The 27,197-nt window shown below is 40.2% G+C and overlaps 1 protein-coding gene across 3 annotated transcripts in view; it reads right to left on the bottom strand.

Moving 5' to 3' along the window:
• TENM1 (teneurin transmembrane protein 1) overlaps window positions 1–27,197 on the bottom strand; it is a 346,769-nt gene that overhangs the window by 76,971 nt on the left and 242,601 nt on the right. For 2 of the 3 annotated variants that reach the window (XM_052813749.1, XM_052813750.1), the window contains 5 exons: window positions 23,475–23,660; window positions 22,323–22,346; window positions 19,829–19,975; window positions 8,589–8,805; window positions 1,433–1,552 (listed from right to left, as the gene is read on the bottom strand). In XM_052813749.1, coding sequence (XP_052669709.1) covers window positions 1,433–1,552; window positions 8,589–8,805; window positions 19,829–19,975; window positions 22,323–22,346; window positions 23,475–23,660 — 694 coding nt within the window. The remainder of the gene's footprint in view (window positions 1–1,432; window positions 1,553–8,588; window positions 8,806–19,828; window positions 19,976–22,322; window positions 22,347–23,474; window positions 23,661–27,197) is intronic. The other variant, XM_052813752.1, reaches the window with a different exon arrangement.

Raw genomic sequence — 27,197 nt, 5'->3', positions numbered from 1 at the left:
AGAAAAAGGATGCTACTCATAATCTGTGCAGGTACAGAATGCAGAATAAGAAGTCTTAAAGCCTGTTAGGCCTTTTCCTTATTAACACCTCCTTCTCCCTTTTTCTAAAAGTAGCAGGAGGAAAAGGTTGAGTACACTGAACAGGAGACCCCTCTGTGCAGGATATGAAATTTTTGGGAAAGATGCCAATTAATTGCACTGAGAACTGAATCAGCTCTTGTACATAAGGCAGGTGATCCTCTGGGAGCTATTGTGAAGAACCTTTGGCATATCTGGGCTGCAAAACAGTGGGACATAGAAGGCACGACATAGAGTCTCAATTTCCTGAGTTTCTGACATCCATAGTCAGGCAACGCAAGGTAATATGTAAATAGATACTTCACTCTCTCTGTTATTGAATGCATTTATTATGGAGGCTTTTGAAGGTAACAAACTGCGATAAGAAGTCAGACTTAATTATGCATATCTCATCACATTTCCCAAATGACACCCATTACATTCACAGCGAAATACAGGTAGCATATTTTAATGCAACAACTTTATCCAGGCTAGCGTAAAGAGGAAATGATAATTACTAACTTTCAGTAGTGCGATTTGAAAGTCAATAAACTAAGGTAGAATAAATATGCATGCTCCTTACTTTTATAAATTGACAAAGCCAAACCGAAAAAAAAAAAAAAATTGTGGAAACAGTGACAAATTACACTCTTTCCCTGTTGGAAGATAGTTTCTGATTTCTTGTAATTCACAACACAGCCAAGGAAGATGAAGTCTTAAACTGCCTTTAGCAGGTTAATTCAAGTTCAGGAGCAAATCATGACCCTATTGCAAATGGATGGCTAACCCTGGAGTGCAATATAGAATATATAGGAACTTCGTCTCTCTTTGAGAACTGAACTAAGCCCTACAAGGCTGGGGAAGAAGGGGAAGCCAGGATTGGTCAGGACTGGTTGTGGAACAGCAATTTAACGAGTTTGGCTCTGGAAAGAGTCTGTCCTCACTTTCAACGGTGTGGCTCAAGTGATCAACTAAAGGAGTTAACTTCATTGACACCTCAATAAACTACTTGGAAGATTCATGCTTAACAACAGAAAAAAAGAGGGAAGACAGGGAATTCTCTGGAAAATCTGACTAGTGAAAACATTCAAATGTCAGGAAGGTACTGTTACAGCAGTACTGTCACATTTTGACTCCAGGTGTTTGAATGTCATTGCAATCTTGTTGCTGTTCAGGTTTCTTCTCTTTCTTCTTTGGTCCCTCTACCACAGAGAGCTCTAACTAAATGTGCTCCTAGAGCAGAGGGCCAGATGCCATCCTCAATCCACACTATGAACAGCGATGTCTATGAAGATTTTGCACATGACTAGAAGGTGGTACATGGCCCTAACTATACAAATCTAAACCAGTGAAAGACCATACATGAAAGGCTGACCTTCCATCTTGTCGACTGATGGTGTATCCATACTCATTGTGGTGCAGAAAACTGACGTTCACTCCAACCAAAGGTGTTCCGTCTATTGCTACCACCTGGCCTCGAATGACACATGCCCGTCTGTAACAAAAAGAGTAGAAGGCAACATGTTAGACGCATCAGGAGGGTGAGAAGGGCACTGATTTCAGAAACCGTGCTATACTTCTGTCCCAGAGAGACAGAACTACTCTGTTATCATTGTGACTGTTGATTCTGAATGAAAATTCAAACAAGCCCAAAAGATTGATTTGAAAAACCATTATCTCATGAAGACGACACACAGACTCTCCAGTGAATCGCTGGTGTATCAAGAATATATTTCCATTTCCGGCTCTATTTCAGGATACCATTTGTTCTGCCATTGAATAGCACTGCAAAGGTTTCACTGATAGCGTGATTTAGCTTGCTGCAGCTCTAGGGGGTGATGATTTGTGAAAGGGGAGAATGAAACCTCATTCTCTGCTGCTAAGAATAGGGCATTGCTGTCTATTAGGAAAAAGCTGAACTAATGTGATAAGGCAGCAGCGAGACACATGGTCCTTCACCGAACTTCAGAAACTTATATAGGTAAATTCAGGGAGCACCTAATCAAGCATAACATACCTTTTTCTCAATCCCCCATCACACGTTATGCCCTTTTAAATTCCCTCTGGGATGTGTCGGACTTGCACCCACTTTCCAGCATAAAAATCCTCCCATTCCAGTACAGAAGTTGGAATATGGCAGCAGAGCAGAACACATCAAAGTCAACGGACAGAAAAGTGAACTCATTACTAAGTGGGTCTAATCGGAGGCTAACGGGATCACAGAATCATAGAAAATGAGAGCTGAAAGGAAATACAAGACTTTATCTTGTCCATTCCTTTGCCTCAGGTAAGATCAACTATACCTACACTACTCCACACAGATGCTTGTCTAACTCTATAACCTCACCAAGTAACCCACTGCAATGCGTTTTTGTGAGTGCTTTACTCATGGCAAGTTTTTCCTACTGTCTAATTTGAATCTCCACTGCTGTCCTTTAAGACCATTACTTTCACCCTAGCCCCAGAAATGGTGGAGAAATTACTCTCTCTTTCTTAGCTTTAGCCTTTTACATATTTGAAGACTGAAATGTAAAGGAGACAAATCTCATCAAGGATGAAGAGTAAGGTGTGAAATACCGTCACGGTGCAGATTAGGACCTAGTGGGATTTTTCTAAGGTCTTACACAGCTACGTTCCACTGAAACACCTTTCAGTATTTTTCCCCGTGCCGCCAGGCACGCTACATTAGCATACCTCCACTGGCTGAATGGATCCAGGTCTTGGGATCTAATGATACAATTGCACATATTTCCTGGAACTGTGGTTTCACATAACTAGGTGAACAGTGTATGTAGAAGTCTTTTGATAACGTTAAGACATTTAGGGTCAAGACCAACAGAATACTTTTATAAAGGTAACCGGCATTAAGTACTCAATATAAACAATAAGCATAAATTTAGACATCGTTATGTTTCTCTTTCGGTTTGAAAGGTCACGGTAGACCTCAACAGACACATCCTACCTTTACACAGTGAATATGTAATCTAAAGGAAAAACTTAATAGCTCCTCAGATGAAGGTTATTTAGGAGTCTATATATGAATTTAAAAAAACATCCCCGGAGAGATTAATTGATCATGATCCAATGAAATCATACGCACAAATTGGAGACCATAAATTTCTGAAAATTCTGACTTGTTTCATTAAGATCCCATTCTCCAAAGCCACTCGACAGGACACTAATTTATCACTATGATATCATCAAACCCGTCTGACTGTGACCTGAGAAAATGCAACTGGTAAAAATTAACCTCTTTGCGAGTATGCCATTCACCACAGTTGCTAATATGAATTCCATGCTCCCAGGACATAGAATGATGCTGATTTTCAGCAAAGATGCTGATAAATCCCAGAGGAATGGGAGAGGCTGCATTACTGCCAGTATGCAAAACAGAGTTCTGATTTACCACCTGTTCGTTTTCTACACTAACTGAATCGGTTGCGGCCCTATTTGTGGGCAAAACCTGCTGCTCCACTGAAGGCAATCAAGCTCTTGTGTGTCTCAACAGACTCACGAGACTCACTCAACAGGACAGCCAGGTTCAATTACTCCTTGATTTGTTAGAGCAGAAAATACCGGTTTCTATTGTTTTCTCGTATTTCTAACATCAACAGACCTGCCTTTCCTTTTCTAATCCCTTTATTAGCGCACTCCACGTATTTACAACACACATTGGTGTGAGAGAGAGACCCCTAAGAGTCATCATTTTTCAGTACATTATTCTCGTACTCCTGTCTGTTCATTCCACACAGACCTGTCTTCTGACTCTACTCTGTCGTCGTATTTTACCAAGCACACAGATTTGTGCGATAACAACTCATCAAAGTCTTCATTATTTCACACATAGTCTTTCCTTCCTCTACTCATTCACTTTACTTCTCATTATTCATAAATAATATTGAGACTTATCTTTCAACTTCCTTGCTCCTTTTTGATTCGTCGTATTTTACAAGCCACACACATTTACAGTATGTGATAAAGACTCATAAACCTTATTATTCTACATTTATCTGTATTGAACTGTCTTTGCAATCTTTTAGATTTTAAATGTTCTAAGCCTGCCTCTGTTGCTACATTTGTCCTCATTATTTACTGTCTTTTTATTACCTACTCTAAGTTCAAGAGTCTTCTACTCTCTGGCCTCCTCTTGAATTAGCAGCACCTACTAAATCTCTGACTAAGTGCTTGATCAGAATTAGATTTAATTTTTGCATTTACTGCAGGTATGGAAACATTTTTCAGTTCCTTTATGACCAGCACTAATCTCAAAGGCTCGGGGAGGTAACAAACCACCCCCCAGTTTGCCGCAGGTTCTCCCTCCTTTCCCGATACCCTGACAGCTCACAAAGTGGACCACCGTGCCCAGAGGCATGCTGGCACGCAGGTTCCCTGCAGCTTTGCTGCTTCCAGAAGACCTCACTTAATTCCTTTCCTTACCAGAGCTTTTAGAGCATGTTCCCTGCAGTGATGTCACTTCATACTCAACTGCCGCTTCACGCTTCCCTGCTTCAACATTCACCCCCTTTCCAGGTGAGCTGCGGACCTTGCTACCACTCACTGCTTTTCTTAACAGAGAAACCTCTAAAGATTATTATGCCTCCTCGATGTGCTGTATGTCCCTTTTCCATTCTCAGCCTCTAAGATTTATTCTACATGCTTGTGACTGGCCTGCTTTTCTTTCTCATGGGGGATAATAACTCCTACTACATGTCACCTATTTGCAACGATTGCATAATCTTGGACTAAGGCTGTCCAAGTTGTTTTAACTTGAAAGTAAGCGCAAAAACTGTCTTTTCTAATTCGGAGGAGCTGGGAAGGAACATATCCCTGATAAGCTGCCTTAGCGTTTTCAAATACATTAAAAATGTTTCTAGTCCCCTGGCAAGCTGTACTAAATCTGCAACTCCAGAGGGAGCAGTTGGCTTTTTGAGAGAAAGCAGAGATTCCCACGGGTTGCAGGTGGCCTAAAAGAAGTAGGAATTCTCTGCCAGTGCTTCATGGGTCATTCCACGTGTAACTGAGGATCTCAGCTCTGCGGGTCTCAGCTCTCTGCCATCAGGCAGTTTGTTTGACATCTCTAATTTAAAATATAAATCGAAGTTTAAAATTCTAGATGCATTCTTTCACTACTTGTAAAGCATTTTATTATTCTACCACCATTCCACCACCTCTACTGCTACTTATCTGCTATTTTTTTGCTTTTGTTTTGTGTGTTAAAATTTCCAACATTCTCCGAGCACCTCAGGCTGAGACATTAGGCCTAGATGTGGAACTCTGTCAAGCAACTTGTGAATTCGCAAGTGTCACATTACCAGAAGATGTCATTTACTGTATCACATTTCTGATTAAAATCTTCAATCAGAGAAATTAAGCTAAAGGCTAGTAAGGTACATTCATTTCTTCCTGCTGACAGTGTTGCTGTAAGCAGCCTTTGAAGGGTAATTAATTCAGTACCATACACTGGACCCTTTTTGTAGGCAATTTGCAGCGAGTCAAATAGCTTGCCAGCAGCATGCATTAAAAATACTCAGCAAAGAAACAAGCTAAAAACCTTCCTGAGAACAGAAGTTGATAAAAACATTATAATCCGCTACACCCTCCTACATGCAGTAGGTCAAAACCATTCCTGATGTAACCGAGTACATTTCCATTTATTCAGAAAGTGTCTAATCTGCCTTTAAGCATGACACAGTTTAAGTTGGGAGTTTGTAAAAACCCAGTACAAATGACATAGCTTCGGCATAATAAAAAGCAAAATATATTTAAAAAACTTTTAGCTCTTTAACATTAATTTTGGTGTAGCATTTAGCCCTGGCTCAGTGCAACACCCTGACTGCACTGTAGAAGGCAAATGCTTAAAAATCAGATCTAAACTAAAGTCTAAGATGCAAATGCAAAAGGATAGCTGTCCCAGCAGTTGTCAGAACAACTGATTTTAGTATTTCAGATGATGTTGAAAATGCCAGGATATGGCAGAGACCGAACACTTTGAGTCTGAAGGACAGAGATAATCTTTACCATTTTTTGGTAGCTTTCCCAAATCTATTCAACATCACTTTGGCTTTATCTACAGTGAGATTCATGCAAACATCACCCATATTGGAGTTCCACTGACCTACGGTAGAGTAAAACACTGCACAATGTCATTTGAATCAGAAGACTGAAAACATTGGATAGATGTTTCTTCCTTAATCCTCCTAACGGTCTCAGAGACTTCTTGCAAAGGTGTGTGTGGGGAAGCCAGATAGGGCTTTGCAAAATTTGAGCACCAGTGGGAATGGATGCCAGTGCTCTGAAATAAATGAATGCCACTATTTCATCCAATCCTTTCAACATTTCTTGTTGAACCACCAATGCTATAAAGTAAGTGGCACTGCAGATAGCCATGAGTTAATATCATCTGCCCGGACACAACCTTTTCAGCAATAGCCAAAAGGAGATTAAAACCCCCCAAGCACACTTTGGTCTGTACCAGATAGGCAGGATTGCAGATTTCTGATTTTTTTTTTTTTACTGTAGTAACAGTTGTCTTTCTGTATTCTTTTCAGTAATCTTAATTCCCAGGAGAAGAACAGACACTAGATGACAGTCAGATTGACAATGTCAGAGGAAGATTTCTGAACAGAGGCAGCACAGCTAAGCTGTTGTCTCCTTCTGAGACTCTGCTTATCTCTCATCCTTGAGGAAAATTCTGGCAGTTTTTAATAATCTTTGACTTATGGATGAGCAATTTTCCAACAGCCTGGAAGACCTGAGGATCAAGCAAAGTGTGGACTGATGAACTCCTCGGGGTGCCCAGTACATGGCAGATCACTGTTGACAAAACCCAGGAGACATGGCACAGCGCAAGTCTCCAGGCACTGCCCTGATTCCAAAGATACAGCCAGCCTCATCTGAATCCCAATGACCTTCTCACCAAACTAACTCGTAATTTCTCTACAGTGGCAGGAAATGATATCTGGGGTGTGAACAATGCACCAATGCAAGTACAAGTCGTATTCCTGAGCGGTATAAGGTATCAAACGATGGTGAGGGTGGGCTGCTGCGCACACACAGGCCTTCGCTGCTCTTCGTTCTTCAAAGGCATGGCAGATATCAGGGTAAAGAAACGAAATACTCAGAAAAAGCTTTTAAATCCAAGTTAAATCCCATCAATGATAGCTTTAAAAGATCAGTTCCTTATATCTATAAAAGCACGTTGACGGGATTATGTGCAATCTGGCTGCTAACATTTGCAGTGTCACAGAACGCTGTACAGGCGACTTGAGTGCTCACCTCCTCTCTGAAAACACCTCGCTGTGAGGCATTTTGATGAGGAAAATCTTTCACCAGTGACTTTTGGTTTAAACTGCGGTACGCTCCGCTGTGCGTAGAGCCAGCCAAGGACCTTGCACCAGGCACTGCTCATCAGCGAGACGCGTTCCGAGAGACCCGCCGTGGGCAGGTGGGTGCTCTTCACGGAGTTCATTTTCGTGCCCTATCGTTCTACATATTTATAACATCCTGTTACATTATTAATAGTGATTAAATGTTTAGGTATTTCAGATCAATAAAGACTCTGTTTACATATTTACTTTATTAAAAATTAATGTTACAAAGAGAAAGTGCACTGAATTTGTGCGCAGCTATGGAACGAAGTCGAGGTTGTAACCTAAGTAAGTGCTATGTACTGTACTGTGAAAATAAAAAAATTCTTATGCCCTTATTATTGGAACATGGTTTATCTAATGCATAGGCCTAGTTGGCAGGGTAATAGTTAGGTGATGTGGATGATTTGTGGATCTCTTTGTCAGCATGTAAGTTATAGCTTCCCAGGTGAACTACAGCATAAAAACTTATGTGCCCCTATATTTCAAATGTTCATGAAAATATGTGTTACCAGGTTTTCTGAGCAAGTAAGTGCCCCTTTCCTATTGCACAGTCTTTTCCCGTTAAAGGGCAAGTCAATCTCACAAACACTCAGAGATGACTCTACTGTTTGCATGACAGCTTGAGAATAACCCACAGCACGAAATGGTAAACTCCACACTGGTCTATCAACACGTAGTAAAACCAAAGAAGTTGGTTAATTGGGTAGCTGGATTATATGTGAGTGACACGTTAAATTTATTACACTGTAAATACAAATCAAATTCTACTGGGCAGAAAGGTGACTGAATACAACACATATGAATCCAACTCATCCTTCTGCTTCCTGCCATTATATGTATCTACAGCATAAAGGGCTGAACTTCCCCCCACTTATTTTACAAGTACGAGATAGCTTACCTTCCGCAACAGTCAAAGTCTTGTTAATAAGGTTAGTAGAGTTTCTTGCTGTGACACTTTTATGAACTGGATAGGTACTAATGAGAATCTGATAAACAATATCCTCAGCTGTTGGGACTTAAACATTTGCTATCCTTTTAAGTACTTTTTGATCACCAGTGAAGAATTCTCAGCTATGCAGCTGTCAGTGGCTTTTCCTGGTTAAATAGTTTCATTGCAGTTCTCAATATTCAGAAAAGTCTTTCATCTAAAAGAAAACTCACCTGCTCTCAAATAAGACATCTCCTGGGATTACATGAGTGCTTTCCTTCCCGATAAGGAATCTGATTCGATCATAAAAGAGCCTCGGAGGATGCTGAGAGAAAGGCGGTTGGCTGTGCTGAATAAGGTCAAGGGGATCAGGCGAACCCTGGCAGAGAGGACTTGCGTAACAATTGCTTTGCTGACAACAGTCAGGGTCTACACAGTCTGTCAAGCCATCTAAAACAGAGAGAATGGAAAGTTCAGGAAATTGAGTGATTCTGAGAATAAAGCACCGAGTTGGCTACTGGGGAGAAGAGGAGGTATTTAATCAATTGGAAGGCATGCCGATTATGACACATTCAAATTCAATAAAGCATTAATGTACACACTTAGTCCAGGAGGGGTATTTCTCTCTAGTCATTAACACTGTACCACCTCATAAAATCCCCACACGACAATGAGAAAACAGAACCTACAAACTAAGTGAACAGGGAAGAGTGGGACCGTCCTCACTGCAGAACAGGCAGAAGAAAATCACTACACAATACTCGTTAGACCAACGGGTGCAGGATCCACGCTGTGCAGCTGATCTCTCTAAGAGTCCTTTATTGTCACTACTGCCTGTTCACACCTGTGAGGAATATACACTTGCTAAGCAGTCTGCAATACTGAAGTTGGAAATGTTATCTAACTCTCATAAGCATCCTCACTAGAGTAGTAAAAAGAGGTATTTGTTACAGTTGTCTGACTTCTACTTTATGGCCTACAATAGTTTTACTAGTGCTTTAGGATGTTTAATTTTCATTTATTGGTTGCAATACTAGAGTGATCCAAAAAGGGTAGAATCATGACTACGCTCCTTTCGTAGTTGGTGACAGACAAATACACACCTTGATGCAGACTCTATCCCAGTGACCTGACAGATACAATCTTCTTCATGGATGTTTGCACCAGGAAAGCAAATTTGGAAAGTGAAAATAAACTTATTCCTCCTCCCTCCAGTTTCAAGTATGAAAAATAGGAGAAACAATTGATTTTATTATTTTTTTTTCAAAAATCTACATTTCTTCATGGACAAACTTGTGACAACATTTGTAGGGGAGATTCTTTTCCTTAAATGTCCAAAGCTTATGATGAAAAGTGAAGCACTGAAGTGCATCCAAATGAAGCACCTAAATAAAACTTAAAATTGGGCTATTGACATTTAATTGCTTCTATCAGCAGCGTAGATGTCCAAATCGCCTAAATTACATACTCAACCAGAAACAGATTTAATAAGGTACGGTAAAATATCCAACGATCTTCTTAAACGTCCATTTTATGACTTCGCAGTTGCTAACTTGCTTGGATTGACAAGCACACTAACGCATATAAAGCAAGATTAAGGCATTGTATCCTTCAACAAAGACATCTCTTTGTATTTTTAACAAGGTCAGTCTCAATAACTGTGGAGTCATCATATTACTGTATGAATTTCCCTTGTGTTAAAATCGGAAAGCTATAGGATCAACATACTGTCACATATTTCCACTTCATGCTTTGACTTTTTATGCTCTGTTCATACCAACACTTTGGTGCCTATAAAACCGTACCTCCTCAGGGCAAACTGCGTTATCAGGGAAGCTGCTGTAGTTTTGTCATTGACTTTAATGGGTGCAAGACCAACACTCAGCCAACTCTGCTCTTTTCTCAATAGAGCACACTGCACTGTGTGAATGCTCAGTAAATAACAGCATAAAATATTCACTTTGAAAAGAAAGCAAAAGCCCTTCTACAGAGCAAACAAGTATAATGACATGGGCTTTCCTGGAATCTGAAAATCCTTGCCTGACCTTGAGCAAGGTAATTGCTTGGCTAAGCAAAAAATATTAACAAATCTATCCTACTGCAGCTGGGAAATCAGATAGAGCAGGCTAGTTTTTGTGATAATGAGCCAAGGGCAACTGTAGATAGCTAGCAACAATAATCTAAGACCCTTGGATCCGACAAAGCTGGCATAGCTACAGGTCAGTGCATGCTTTAAGTTCTTTCCACGTTCCCCCAGTCGTGGAGACAACAGGCATTTGCCAGAGGTGGGAGAAGAACTTCACAGGGCAACACTGAGTTTATTGACTTTGAGTGTAGCAGTCACTTTATATTCAGGGGAACCTAGTAAGCTATCAAAATCCACTAGGAAATCAGTAAGCTGAAACGATAAGGGGCCTCCAGTCTCAACAAAACCACATGGGAAGTGGACGGAGGAGTTCACGGTATGAACCAGAGGGGTTTTCATCGTGTTCTGATGAAAAAGAAATGATCTTTTTGGGTTGAAACCTGAAGAGCAGGCTTGGAACTGCAAGGAAAAAATACCTCCTCTCATTGTTTCCTCTTTTTTGTCCAAGGAATGAAACTCTCTAGATTCTTAATAAGTGAACTGAAAAGCATCAAACTACTAGTAGATTCTCCAAGACTGCAAATGTTAAAGAATTCTACTAGAGTTGAAAAGGTGATAAAGAAATTGAAATCTCTTGCTTTTGCTTTATACTGGTGAAGATCCCTGCAGAGGGCTCTGATGTGGTTAGGTATAGCCGTTCAGGGCCGGGCCGGTCTCTGCCGGTGGAACGGTTATGGCAGTGACAAGTCTTGTTCAAGGAGTCAAGGTACTTTCTGCAAGGTGCTAATCTCTACAAGCTGACTGCTGTCTACCTGGGAAACTTGACAAACATTGGTCTGGCAGAATAAGTACTAATCAGAAAAAAGGCACACTTATTTCAGAATAACAGTATCCATGGGGAAGCTATTTTGGAGTAATTTATTCCACAGTAGCTATTCTGATTAATTTTTTCCTTGTCAACAAGCCATTAGATGTGGGAACTGAGCTGACCTGATTCTCTCATTTATGTAAGAAATAAAAGGGAAAAGTCACAGAAATATTAAAATATGAAGATTTGCTTAGAAAAGAAGTAGATATAAGAATAACAATTAAATACTTTGCTTTCTCTAATAGAGTCCTCATTCTTCTCTGCTCTGGTCAACAGCTTACATGCCTGGCAACGAACAGTGTGCATTCATGCTGTACACGAAAAGAAACCAAATGAAGGGAAAGCAGTTTTCCACCTTCCAGTCAGACTCAATTTTCATCTTTTGTTTGCAGTTTACTTGTCAGCAAAGTGACTATCTTATAAACTCTTCCAGGTTCTGCTAATGGAGTTATTTTTGTTTGAATTACTTGCACCTGGTTTCATTTGCCTCTCCAGGCTCTCAGGGCTACAAAAGGGTGGGTTTCCCATTAGTAGGGGTGTGAAGTCCCAGAAGCATATCTGAATAACCCGTGGTGAGAATGGTATCTGTGCTAACACCACCAGGAATGTACAAAGCGCTGGATACACCACGAACAGCTTACAGCCTTGGGAGCAAAGGCTACAAAATCATCAGAGGAAGAAATTGCTAACCAAAATATAAATGTTAATCCCAAGTAGGAGTCTTCTAGGTTACAGATCATCATTCGTGGCTTCTCTCTCTCTCACGCTGTTCTTATTTTTTTTGCATTTTTAAAAATCTTTTCATTGATTAGGTGACAATTTATTTCAATCTCCCCTCTCAGCCGAGCAGAATGAAACAGAAGAAAGATGCTAAGCTCAGAGAAGATGCACCACGGGCAGTGAGGCAGGAGGTGCAGCAGCACCAGCTCCTCTGCAGACTCTTAACGCTACGGGTTTGGGTCAGGCCACTGGGTGTACGTAGTTAAGAATTATTAGGTAGAATTGTCTGAATAATGTAAGTTCTAGCTTTTTTCCAAACAGTCGAACAAAATTTAGAAAAGAAATCAACTTGGATAAAACTGAAAAATACTTTTTGCACTTTGTGCCGAAGTAAAAGAATAAACCACCTATTTCGGGGCAGATAGGGAACTCTTAAGTCAACATAAAATCTTTGTTCCACTTTAGGCTCTCTTCAGATTTTGGTTTTAACTTAGACCATTTAAAAGAAAAAAGAAAAAACCCCAAACCTAAACCCCCAAAAGAAACTACTGTAAATTCAGCATGATACCCATTAAAATGAACCAGGTAGAACAAACTGGTACAGAATCACAAGTTACATATGGAGGCAGTTTATGACAATGCAAATCATATTAGTAAGTGCATGTGAGGATAACATTTTCAACAAGCCAATCCTATCTGAAATGAGATTTTTAATCCAGGAGAATAACCCAGAAAAAACAAATAAATCTTGTTTATAAACTATAACATCCAACTCGTTCATTACAATGCTACAAATACATTAGTCAATTCTCAACCAATGGTCACATTTTTCAGTTAAGGTTTTATATCAGGAAGCGACTATTAAAAAACTCACCGTGTTAACAAAACAGGAGAGTTTCTTTTAAATCTCAGGAGACAACAGTCAGGAGTATGAACAAACTACTACAAACAGCAAAAACTGTAATTCATACAGCAGGGGAGCCTGTATACTGAAGTTTTTACTGTCAATTACCACAAAGCGCATCACAGCATAGGTGCAGACTAAAATGTATTACAGAGGTGTAAATGATTCTGGTTTGCTATTAGCATTTTTTTATTTATTTTATATAAAAGGCAGTCAGGCACCTTCACGGTGCACTACAGATTATGTAATAAAGTGATTCACATTTTGAGGAGTCTGAGATTACAGTTTCACACCTTCCAGGTACCTTGTTTTGTATGCAAGGGATAACTGGGATTTTTGGTTTTGTAAGTAAATTAGACAATGAAAATATTTTTCATATTACTGCTAAAATAGAATTCACAAAGATCAACTTGAGGACAAAAAGCAGTTCATAGCACTCTTAAATAATTTAAACAACCTCAAAGAAAAGGCAGAGCATGCCAAAACAAGTTGCCCTGTTTTCAGTCACACCACTCCTCTCTGCATTGCCATAGCTCACAGTTAGGACAAGATTTTCCCATTTCCTTGCTGGGGAAGGGATCCTTTCAGGAAGCTTTTTATAAGGAATGATATTAATATTTATTGTGTCAGGAGTTTGTGTCAATGGAATCACACAATGTTTTCCATCAAACAAAATATATTTTCTTGCTTATACAGTTTTATATATATATATTTATATATTTTTATATATATATTTTTTTTCTTATTTAATATGATGGAAAGAATGCCAGAAGTGTGATGAAATTACCTCCTCATCTATGTTTCTACAGCAGCCATGGAAGGCTCAGTTTATGCCAGGTACAGCATATTCTCTAAGGCACACATTATGCAGCAATCTCTCTTCTACATGGGTGATCACCTTCAGCAGCCAGACAAACTGGCAATGGAGCTATGGACCCACCTCTCCATTGGTTACTTTCCAGCAATATACCTCTTAAATTACCACGTTCGGGCAAGTGCTGTACAGTGATTGTATTTCATGTTTTGTATTTGAGCTTTCCATACGCTGCGTAATATCTATATTAAATCCTCAAAAATATAATAACATTTGGAAAAGAAAAAGCCATTTTGTCAGCTATAAGCTCATAGCAAGAACATGGAACAAGTCACATATTTCAGGCCTGATAGGAACAGCTCTATGCCATCTACTTTTCAAATCCCGGCCTTTCTAGCCTTCTCATCTACCCTTGAATTACCTGCAATTCATGACTGCAATACGGGAATATCACAATAACTCATGTTGCTGAAAATGGATTCGTGTTCACAATTAGTACAAATTGTCTAGGTCGGGGAACACCCGAGGACATTAAAGAGGCGCTGGGTGGGCTCATGGGTAAGGGAAGCAAAGACCAAAGCGGTTCTAATTTCGGCAGCGGTGGCTTCCCCAGCTCACCAGTGCAGCGTGCAATAACTTTCACAGCGGCTTCTTTTCCATTAAAACATTGAGACGCTTTATTAACTGGCTATGAAAATGACAAATTCAATCAGACTCTACCTCCCATGTTACTGGGTTAGTTGTTTTAATAAGCCATCCACCATCATTAGGTTCTGGCAAGCAAAACGTAAATAGTTAGCAATAATACTTAAAATTGCTATTCTTCTGCTTCAAAGTTCATTAAAAGAGCAGAGTTCTCATGCCTTCAAACTTTTGTCACACATGGAGAAGACACTGCTAATGTTAACTGCAATAGGTTTGAAGTTTTATGGTTAACTCCAAGAAGTTACATACACAAGAAGTGGTGTATGTACTTATACGGTGCATGCATATACATGTATGCAGGCATAGTCACAAACACACATACTAATAAATATACCTGCTCAGCCGTATGAAAATCAAGCCCATCTCGAAGCAATATACTGAGTATAAGTAACACCAATGACCTTCATTTCCACTGCTGCAGAGCAACCCAGAAGCATAAGTGCTCTCCTGCTCCCTCTGTGCTGATCCCAAGTGACTGTACTGATCACAAGCCAGCGTTGGAGCTGTGAGAACTATGTCCAGAACATTTTCACAGAAAGTAAAAAAATGGGCTTTAAGTTTCTCCTTGCAGTAAGCAGATTTTGTTCTCTGAACTCCCTATGCAGGACAACCTAAAAAACTCAACACCATGACTCTCAACACTTGAAGGATTTGAGCTTTTGCTCAATACTATCGTTTGTGAAAAAAAAAAAAAATCCGCAGGAGTTTTCAACTTACATATGCTTGCTTTCTTTTACAGATTTCAAATAAGTATTAAAAAATGCCTGTGCCGACTTGTTTCACCACAGGCTCAGTTAAGTCCAATTAGGGTTGCCAGGAATCTATGCAAACGGAATCAAAGAGTAACTTCAGAAGAGACTAAGCAGCAGTAACCGTCATGAGTCTCTAATGCTTATTCGTATGCACTAATCCAAACAGCTTCTCAAATTTTAGCTGGAATACATAGCACGCAGCAGACAGTGAGGCTGTTCACTGGGAACACCGGCGTTTGTTTAAGGACATTGGAAACCCACCAGCGTGCCTGTGGAAAGGCTGCAGAGTGTTTTATCCAGTGAGGACCAGCGGCGTTTGGCCTTCCACACGCAGGAGAACGCAAATATATCAGGATACGATTTTCAGAAACTCTAAGTATCCCTGGGGAGCCCTCGCTGCTCAGCAACAATGAAAACCATTCCCATCAGTATTATTTATATTGTGTAATAATAGCATATTACTTATATATGGACTCAATATCTCTGTGATGGATAGGTTATTAAAATGCCAATGGATGGATCAGAAATACATCAATATTTTAGCAGCACTGGTTATCAGCCCAAGGCTATGCTGAGTCATATATTTTCTTGTGCTTGGAAAAGCTTGGAGAAAGCTACAATAACTGTCTGAAGTGACTGAAGGGATGTTTGGAAGAGAATGCAAAGCTTGTAGTAAATAGTATTTTCCTTAAAAACAAACAGTCAAGATTGATTCACGAAAGAAAAAGAAAACGATGAAATGAGATCCAGGCAAATTTAAAAGAGAGATCCGTATCGAAGAAACTAATGGCAGCGATGTGGGAGCTGCAACTTTCAGCTTAAGACAAAGACCTGCCTGTGCAGCAGCAATGTGAATATATGTCAGAACAGCAGGTAAATTGTGGCTTGGCAGGGCAGGGGGGTGACCGGCGAGCTGGTGCCGAGCGTCCTTGCGTGTCCCAGCCCCGCGGCAGCGTGCTCTGCCTCCTCGCGCCTGGGGCACCGGCACTCGCCTGCGCAGAACTCTGCAAAGCTTTCAAGCGATCTTCCTGGAGCTACTGAAGCTTCCAAATGAGTCTAAAGTAATGGCAGGGTGAGAGAAAATGACCTGCTCAGATGAGCTGAGTGGTCATCTTATAAACTGAAATCTTGTCAGTCATGACAGTGAAAGAAGGAAAGTAAGAATAATGGGGAATAATGGAGAATAATGGGGAATAATGGGATGCTGAGGGAAGCCACGGCAAGGGAAATGCCCCACCGCAAAGGACATCTGCTTGACTTCTTGGCATTATTTAATGGACATCACACTGCTAACAGACCGCAGATGCGCTCCACAAGAGCAAGTGCAAACCATGCCGTCGTGCATCTGTTATAATGCTAAGACCTTTTCAATGATATTTGTAGTGATATTTGAACAGGTAAACATGCCCTTAAGTCTGCAAGTAGGAAAAAGCTAACGGAGAGTTATGAGATGGAAAGGGAAAGGCAGTTATGGTACAGTCAGGGTACAAGTACAGCGTATACTAATGGGGCTCTACTAAAGAAATAGTACTCTCCCCGCTCAGGAAAATATTTCCGCATGTGTTTAACCTTACCACCACTGGTAACTGGGCAACTCGGTGCTTCAGCGTCTGCAGAACCAGGATGCCTGTGAATATGCTTGTGGCTTACCTTTATACTGATATACCAGTCCCTAAAAAATGAAGTCAACACTTCCTCCCTCCCAAAACTTTTGTGTTGTTACTACAGGTGAAACAATAACGCTAACGCTTCCTCATGCCAAATAAATGACATTATTCAAACCCTACAGTTGGAACTAATAAAATACTTCATTTTCTAACACATTTTTTCTACCCCGTATTTTTGTATAGTAAAAATCTCAGTTTTTTCAGTCTCTGAAAGTACCAAATAATAAATCAACTGGAAACTACACAACATTATCACCCTGCTTAACTCCTGAAATTAGAATCTGTTTGAAATAATAATTGTTCAACTTTACTACAGCTTTGTTCTTTGATTGGGACTTCCTCCTAACAAACTTGAAGCACAAAACACCTCCTAAGGACTGAGATATGTATGTTTGATTTAAACACAACTGGAATGAATAAGACTTTTACTAGGTAAGAATACCATGATTTGGAATACACGACGGCACTAAATTAGGTCTAGAGCATGTTCTCTTGGGCAATGTGTCACTGACTGAATGGGATCACATCCTAACAGCTTAGGAAGTTCCTACCTGCCAGCTGAGTTGCAGAAACTCAGCTGAGTGCGTGCTCTTAACTCACCACAACTGCAGGTGAAAACGTTAATAGCGTCCATCTTCACGAACCTAATCCAGTTATGTAGTTTGATGAATGGTAACTCATTATGCCACCGTAATATTCTCATAGCCTAAGGCACAACCTCCCAGCAAACAGGACTTAACAGGTAATGTCATGTCTCCTTCGTGATTTCTGTTTTTACTGTTGTGTACGTATACAAACCCTGAAACACTCGGAATCAACTTCTGATTTTGTATTAATGTCGCACTGGTATAACTCCAAAGACTTTATGGGAATTTTTCTAATTTATTCTTATGCCAAATCAGGCCCTATGAACTTCACATATAAAGAGAAGTGGTTTTAATATGTAGATATAATTTTCTTTTCTTATATAAAATTGATTGTGAAGGAAACTTAATTACATTTAGCCCATCTGTAGTAGTCAGATTAATTAAATATTTCTCTCTGCACTTATCTCTAATTGTAATGTCAACAGAGCTGTCCTAGTCCATGTTATGTTGCCATTAAAAAGGAAAAAGAAAATTACTTTTAAAACCTGCAGTGAAAGGATGTTAAGTGTCTGCCTTAAACTGACAAATTCAAGGAGATTTAGAGTTAAAACTGCCAACTCTTTCAATAACTCACCGTTATTGCAGAATATAAAGCACCCAAAATCACAATACAGGGCAGCTTATACAGAGCCAATTCATAGACTGTATCAGAAAATGCTTTACACACATTACAGGCTAAACAGGGTTTTTGTGGACAGATTTAAGAGTGCAGGCGAGTGAGTCAGTGGCTCGGACAGCAGGGGAGAGCACCGGCCAGATGGGAGAGCACGCGGGGGGCAGCGATGCCAGCTGCGGGACCTTGTGTGAGAGGGATCCGCACCAGCGTAGAAGAGCAGAGAGAGTGGGCAGAGAGACGGTTGTTAGACGTCTTGGAAATAAGGTGGAAAAGGAAGGATAAGAGAGGAATAAGGCAATTTTGAATGGGGTTCAGAAATGAGGAAGCCTTTGCCAAAGGACAGCATGGTCTTAGAGCCCACAGGATACAAAATCAGAAGGTCTCAAAATATATCTGTAAATGAGGAATCATCACTGAGTCAGAATGTTTCTATTGAGGTCCCACAGTGACCTCAGTTCTTGGCCCTAAATCAAGCTTAATTTATCAATGACCTAGAAGAAAACAGACAATCATTATACCAAGGTTTGACACTACAGTGGGGTATGAGATGTCACCCAAGACACTGAGGTGGTCTGTAAGTGTGACACAATAAGACAATATATATTTCATTACATCTCAGTGTACAATCTAAGGAAAAAAATGTAACCGTGCTTGGGGCAGATGTATTCACAGTCCAAATGAGAAAGCTGCACAGCTCCGAGTACGGGGGCAAGCACACTGTAAAGGATGGCACTAAGTAAAGGAGAGGAAAGCAATAGTCCTTCTTGACTGTCTAGTAAATGAGTATTCCTAAAATAGATAGGAAAAATAATTAACTCTGAGAACAATCAGTGAGGAATGTTGTAGCTTTTCTCCCACTGGTAAGTTTGAAATAGAATCTGGACGTTTTTCCTGAAAAAAATGCACTAGCTCGTGTATTAGAATGAACTACCGGAAAGGAGGCAGAGACTAACTTAAGAAAGAACTATGTTTTTCCCAGCACTCCTAAAACTTCTGCAGCCTTAGAATGAATCAGGACTACAGAGGTCTGAGGTAGGGAGCACCCAGTGCTTCAACTGGTGGAAAAGAGCAAACGATTATTTTAGTACAGGGCTCTGTTTATTGCACTTTCAAAAATTACTTCTGCATACTTTCTACACTAGCCTACTCAACATTCGTTCAAATGTAGGTCCAGATAATTGCAAGAACTGTGCTGTGTCTCAGTGGAAACATTAAGAAAGAGATTAACGTTAAAAAAGCATCTCTAAATGTACACGTTATGCTTGCAAATGTATTCATTTAATATTAACATAAAACTAAACCCTGGATGCATTTTGACAGGCACAGAGGTTTTTTCATTTGGGTATCCATTGGCTGTCTTTTCTGAAATAGATGACAGAGTTATGAGGTAGAGTGGAAAGGAGATAGAAGAAATTACTTGTTACACTTTTTATTTTTTTTTTTAAAGAAAAAAAATCAAGTACTGGGATGTTAGGTACGGCACATACATAATTTCTGCCTTGAATAACATCTAGCACAAGGGTCTGTTCCCTCACTGCACTGCTTCAGATGAAGTCAGTGGAACAACTGTCTTGAGCGAACAGACAAACATTGACATTCTGTGATAAAAAGGAAAACATACACCCAAACTATAGATTCAAATGACAATCAAGGATGTGACAAATAAACAAACAGACATGAATTATGTATCATACCTCCATCATTGTCCAGGTTATCTCCACACACCATTTCCATGACAACGTTACATCCCGAGCCACTCCAGCCCACTTGACAAACACAGTGCCATCCATTCTGATCAAGAGTGCACCTCCCATTTCCATAACAGAGACCTGGGCAGCCATCTAGAAAAGAAAATGTAAAAAAGAAGCCTTCATGGAGGAGTTTTCTTTTCTTCTTTTACAGTTGCCATTATTCTTTAACATTCTTTCATATAGTATTATACTCGCTGCCTTCAAATGACTGCAGCTCCCTTGCAAACCGTTTATATTTTTGGCCAAATATGAAAAAATACCTATCCTGGTCCCTCCCTTCGCTTGCCCAAAAGTCATTTCTCAGTGAGGAATGAGGCTTTTTTAGTGTGTAACATTTTGCGCTCAGGAAAAAAATGAGTAAACTTATAAGAAGATATTTAACAGTCTGCCATGTCCGTCTCTTTCTCTACTTACGGAAAAATAAGTTGTAGATCTCCAAGGAAGGTATATACATCATCAACGTTTATATCAAAGATATACATGGGAAATATTGTTTAAACGACTAACTGGCATTTGTGGACATAATCCTACACATTGCAGGGAGTGGAGGTGACCTTTTTATTCTGTTCACAAATAGTCAGCTGACTGAGAAAAAGCCAATTTGATTTATGCTACAATGCAGCTCTTTCCACAGAAGGCAAATGAGGGAGCATTTCCTTCCAACGTCCAGTTCCACTTCCTTCACATTACAGCTGATTCAAATATGACAAACACTTGCCCTTTAGTGGCTCTGATTCTAGATCAAAACTGGAACAATGACTGTCGCATCCTCTGGATTATGTATTTGTAAACTCTGAATCAATAGTAATTTGGACGTTCTCAGCTAGATCTCTTGCCTCTAAGAGTGAGAGAGGAATTGTCTCTTGGATGTGTATACTCATGTCCATCTGCTTGCATAGTTTAGTGCCAACTCAGACATTTGGCAAATCCTCACCATGTCACACACGGAGCCAAAGGACAGTGGATAAAGCTCAGCAATAAGCTTGACAGCACAAGTGGCATCCCTTCTAAGAGGGCTCCTTTTTTTTTGCCAGCACGGACATACAGGAACTGAAAGCCCTTCTGTACTTGATAGTGAACATCAACGCGTGTTATCAGAGAGAATTTGTTTTGAGGAAGAAAGAGGAGGCCTCAGTCTGCATATAAGTTTGGCAGCCCCAAGATGCTCCAAAAGGACTTTGGAGGATCCGACCAGGGTCAGAAAATCCGTACGACCGGTCTGTCAGGTTGTGACTTACATCCCAGCATGCAGCACATCTCCTGGCAACTTTACACTAGACACATCATCTCTCTCCTCCTCACCCTTGGCACAGTTTATCAATCATATCTGCAAACGGGGGGATTGGCGAGTCTGACCATCTTGCTCTGAAGAGCTGGAGATGGGTGGCACCGTTTTCTCACACTGGAATTCTGGAAGTTGCTGCTCTGAAATAGCATGAGGTTGGCCACTACCAGATACACTACAAAAGCCAATTATTTGCCTCTTTCGGGGAGTTGGGGGAAAGGGCAGGATGTGAGAGCTGTTCTGGGTAACGGGGCTGTTATTCCAACTCAATTCACTGTCCTGCTGAGTTAATTAATTTCTTGTATATGATTCTATTTTGCTGCTATGGGTGGTTATCCTCTAAGACTATAAATGTAATCAAATGAATGCCTACATGATTTTATTATTATCTAATTCTGAAGAAATAAAATAGCAAACACGAAACAAACACCCAGGTCTTCCTGGAATATTGGTTACTTTGATATTTCAGCTAGCAGCATTTTTGCAAGGGGCAATGTGCATCATTGCTCCGCACAGCATGGCTGGGACTGAGGGACTGCTGTCAAACTCGGGGAAGGTACTTGCGCTGACATGACCAAGCAGGACCTGCGGCAAGGCACGGACATCAAATGAACAGCACCAGACACAAAACAACATAAAATTTAACTCTTGTATCAAATGACTCGAAGAGAACTGTATCACATCTAGCATAGACAGCTTTTAAAAAAGTGTACTTCTCTCTCAAAAGAAACTTACTTCAAGCACAAATTAAAAAAAAAAAAAAGCAAATTTTTGTTCTCATGGAAGACAGGATCAACACAAAGTTTTTTTGAGCAAGTTCTCAGCTCCGTCATTACTTTGGAATGGTAAGCGAGAGCAAAAAACCTGATTTACCTAACATAGCACATCAGATGGCCACATAAAACATGCTTACATTGCTACAACTTTGCAAATGAGTTGAGCACGTTATTTGTTAAAACCTGCATTTTCTTCTGTAAATCTTGCTCTGTCTCTGTGTGTGTATCTATCTATCTCCATAAACAAATGTTTTCTCTATTCTGGCAACTTAGCAGTACAGAAGCTCAGACAAAACAGGTAACACAAAACACCCCAGCGCCAATACTTTCATATCTTTTCATTATTCTTTCGCAATGCTGATATGAAAAAACTTACCTCGAAGAGCATCTAAGTAGTGAGCTTAAAAAAGAAAAGAACAAAACTGAGATGGATTGAACTTCTGTACCCAAATGAAAATACAGACACCACTTGCTTATGGCTTGCCACCTGTTGGTTAGATATAAAATATCTCCCTCTTACTGCAGTCAGATCTATTCCTGCTACTGTGATCAAAACACATTGCGTATGTGATTGTTCTCCATTTGATGACAAGCATGCAGAGGACAGCTTGGGTCATACCTGGCAGTGCCTACAATGGGAAGAGCAGCTCTATTTATCTTCTTAATTATTTTGGTCCTTTTCTGGATTTGCTCTACACAACCTTTAGAAAATTAGGGTGTTCCTCCTGCACAAACCTGACTCTTGATTTAGCAAATCTGATTTAGTAAATTCTAGAGCCAGGGAATGAATTAGCTTAAAATGATCAAGATGAAGATAAAACATTCTACTTTTTTTCAAGAAGCAAGCATGAGAGCTTACACTGCTTACCTCTAAAAATTAGATACCCCGCTATTATAAACAATTAAAATGATAATAAATAATCTTGCTCTGGGACATTTTAGGGAGAAACACTATTAGACTTTGCAAAAACCTGTTGTATTTCATAAAAATACAACTATTACATTTGTATAGTAGAGTAATGACTTCTAAAAAGATCTGAAAGCTTTACCGTATTAGGAATATTGTTAGAAGCCAACTATAGAAAAAGCACCTCTAGTAATAAGTAAAATATGTAAATCCTCAGACATGAAGGCAAGAGATTTAATGCAAGAATTACTTAAGCTGAATAAAAGCTTCATCCCCTCACACCTTCTATTTCTTAAACATTTTTTTCCTTCCTGACTCAAAGTTCACATATGAACACAACCCAAAGATATGTTAGGACTGAGATATCTTTCTTTTGTGTGGTTTTTTTTTAAATTAATTCATCAATGTTTTTTCCTCTAAACAGAAAGCTGCACTGAGTTGCTATTCTGTGGGACAAGCAGGGTGCACCATCAGTGCAGAGGCACCTTTTTACGCCCAGCCTGATTCTGGGTCTCTGTTTTTTCCAAAATGACTTGAATCAGACTGATGGCTGTGGCAGATCTTCGTATAACTGGTTAAGGTTTTACGTATTTTCTTTCTAGAGGCACAAAGCACCCTTACCAATGGTGCAGTGGTCCCCTTCCCATCCAGGGCTGCACTCACACTTCCCGTCCTTGCACTGGCCGTGTTCTGCACAGTGCGAGTGGCAGGTACGTTCTTCACAGGTTGGTCCCACCCAGCCCTCTTCGCACTGGCATATCCCTCTGGAACAGACACCATGGCTGCCACAGTCCAGCGTACATAGCTCTGCACAGGATTACAAAAATACATAATGTGAAACAGCAATTTCCTACTGCAAATAGACTTTGCACCGATACTAAATTTAATCACTTCTATACTAATATCGCTCATCAGTTGGATCAAATATGGGATTTCATCACCCAGTACAAACCTTACACAATCTGGCTGCCTCCTTCTTTAGCGTTTACTTGCAAGATCATTTATTTGCTTGGGGTGGGGACTGCAGAAATGATGGCTTTGCAAATGGTAGGGCAATGGGTCTAAACCAGACAAACAATGACCCCCAAAAGTCCATATCTTTTGACTGATTTCAGCTGAGGCCTTTAATAACAGCATGCCATGTCTGTTCCCAGGTTGCACCGGCTCAGTCCTGAAATCTCGTATAAACTCAAATATTGCAAGTGAGCTGAATTAAAGGATAAAGTGGCACACTAAATACATACCAGCAAAAGTCTTTGAGATATTTCAGACATTTGTAGCGATGGCAAAATGGCCTTCACTTACAGTAAGAAGAGCCACCAGAAAGGTAACAGTGAGAAAGAAGAAGAGCAAGCACGCCGCTCTGACGGCAGTATACAATATTACGTGACTTACAGGCCACGCAGATCTGCCTAGTTCTAAAATAGCTTTCAAGGATTAAAACATTTTTCCTTCCTGGCTCTCGTGAGCCAACTACTAAGAAACCAGCAAAGCCGTTTTGGGAAGACAGGAGTACCTCCTTCATTGCACTCAGAACAATTTCTCTACCTGGGCATTGGAGAACACCACTTATCGAGAAGTGGAATGAAAGTCCTGAATTGTTTCAATACATCACAATATGCCAATTGCAATTCTACTTCCACTTAGACCAAAGTTGTTCTGTGAAAAGAATGGGTTCATTATAAAATGGTTCTATGTAGTTTGAATTTATTTAGAATAATTAGTGTCAAGAGAGAATTTGCTTGTTATTCTGCAATTAACCTGCCACAGAAATGTTTCCTCCTTCTTCCTCTCGGAAAGCAGCTGATAGCACTACAAGTGCAAGCCAAATAATCGTGTCTGATCTGATTTCAAATGTCAGTGTTACATATTTAGTCGTTGCAAGATTTTTCCCTTGACAGATTTTAAACAATGATCATTTATATCTTGGAACTATTGTATATAAACATTCTTAAACGCATTTGTAGTGACAAATGCTGTCACTGTATATACCAAGCGAAGTTTTTAAAGTTTAAATTGAAATCTTATCAATTCAAATAATTTTAACACTGAGAAAAAAGCAGCACAGAAATGGAACTGCACAGTGGCATCGCAGACGTGCCAGGCTCTGTCTCAAGTTAGTCTAGCTCTTATTTTTGTTAATAGTTGGAGTGATGGCACAGAGTGCAATCAAAAGAATAGGTGAGTGACAAACCAGAAGAGCATGGTCAAACTGAAAATCACCTTCAGAAGCAGAAGGCATGGTAAAGAACCCAAGATAAAATTCAGTAAAAGAAACTGTGAAGTACTGTCCCGAGGAAGTCAAAATCAGCTACATAAAAATTAATTAATTTTACTATTCAGACGGACTTGTGTTATAGTGGAGTACAAGATAAACATAATTATCTGACGATATTCCTGCAAAAGAGTACATAAGACAAGGAAAGAGACTGCTCTGCTATATTCAAACGAAAAACCGTGCTGAGCCTGGGGCATTATCCCTTAGAAAGACTTGATTGCTGCCTGCCGATGATTTATTAATCCAATGCTTCATGCCTTGGACTGCCTGCCTGCAGGTGCTGGGAAGGATTTCTTCCCCCTTGCTGCGTAACTTGGCTTGGCTTTTTTGTTTTGTTGCTTGTTTGTTCCTTGGAAACCCGGGAGACCGCTCAGAGGACTAAGGGTGAGACTTGCTCTGTTATTTCATTGGCACTGAACTCGCCTAAATACTTGCTCCTATGATCAGCAAGTCAACTGATCCCACCAGATCTGGGATCACAAAGAATCACCCCCAGGCCAGCCTGGCAGAGGCCCACTGGTATTATTTTAACTTATCTTTATAGCTTGGGGCATGGGCTAACTCCTGAGAATTAAATCTAACAAATTACCTGCTACTTCAAGGATTTAGGCTGCTAGAGGGATGCCTTTGATCTCTCCTGATCTCCCTCTAGTTCATTATAATCATTGCTTTCGGTATTTTACTGTAAGTGGCAAAGATTGTTAAGAGGATTTTAAGAAATATTCTGTAGTTTACACTATGCTGGGTTGGACTAGATGCTTTTTCTGGCCCTTCTGGATTGAGTGTCTACTACGCAGTTTTTTGCAGTTGTGGGACTGGCTTAGTTCAACTGATGCCAAAACTTCAGGGCATATTGTAGGCATCAGTATACAGAAGTGGTAATGTAGGCTGGAATGGCTGAAGCGGGGAAACAGAGTGATACATCGAGCTTCCAATTGTGTCAGCAGCAGCTCTACCAGCTCCCACCACTTCTCTATCGGTAAATAAATCAAAGAACCAGCTGTGGAAAACCTTGAACACATTCCCACACGTGGCATGCACGCCTGCCTCACCTCTGTCTGCCTATCCAGCAGAGTCTAATCATGACAAACTCACCTTCCAAACAAACAAAAGAAGTAGCAACATGGAGCCAAAGGCAATGTAGGCACACCCCTACCATAGGGACGTAGATCTTGCACATATTCCTATTTTACAACCCCTAAATTAAATGGATCTTAAAATGTTTGAAAGTTTTCCATTGTTTTCCCCACGCTTCACACAAGGAATAAAATGTTTAAACACTATTCAAGCTCCTAAATTCAATCAGATTAATGAAGTGGAGATACAAGATTTCCTATCTCATAAAATATCCTAGGTCAGTCAGTATATAGTCTTCACTCACACGGCTCCTTTTTTTTATTCTATTTGCCCACATAAGATTGTGCACAGCCAAACAAATTTTCCTTTATTTTTTGCCTATTGGAATACAGCGGCTTCCTCTATCCCAACCACACTGTCTTGGAAAGACAACACAGCGGCACAAGTTCTGGACCCCAAACTGGCTCTGTGTGATAGGAAATGTTAGGTTAGTTGTCCCGTGCCCAGTTATTCAGTTTTCACACCTCATTTCTGCCAGCAAGTCAGGGCACAGTAACCAGATACCAGTAACTGAGTGAAAAGTGTTACAAAACCAGTGTGTGTCAAACCTGTTCTGGCAGAGGAATCCTGGAATGATCTCACCTAGCTCTTGCCTTTCCTTCTAGCAATGCATTTTTTCCCCCCAAATATTTAATCTAAATCTTCTTTAATGCAAATCAAAACCAATCCTGTAAGCACCAGGTGTAATGAAACCTGGTTTCTTAGTCTGGCCCAGACACTTTCTCAGTTACCCTAGTTGTCCTGCTGCTCAGCCAACTCAGACTTTATGGTCACTGAGGGCAATCTTGAGAATTACATTTGTTTTGGTGATTTAATATGAGGCTTCAGAAATGCTGTTCACCATGATAATGTATTCTGCTGCCACACAAATCCAAGATTCTCCCCAAACTTCTCATGTGAAACAAAGGAAATCAAGCCTAACATCATCC

This window comes from Harpia harpyja, chromosome 18, assembly GCF_026419915.1.
Source record: "Harpia harpyja isolate bHarHar1 chromosome 18, bHarHar1 primary haplotype, whole genome shotgun sequence".
Classification (NCBI taxonomy): domain Eukaryota; kingdom Metazoa; phylum Chordata; class Aves; order Accipitriformes; family Accipitridae; genus Harpia; species Harpia harpyja.
Note: the sequence above shows the minus strand (reverse complement) of the source record. Positions and strands in the feature narration are given on the sequence as shown.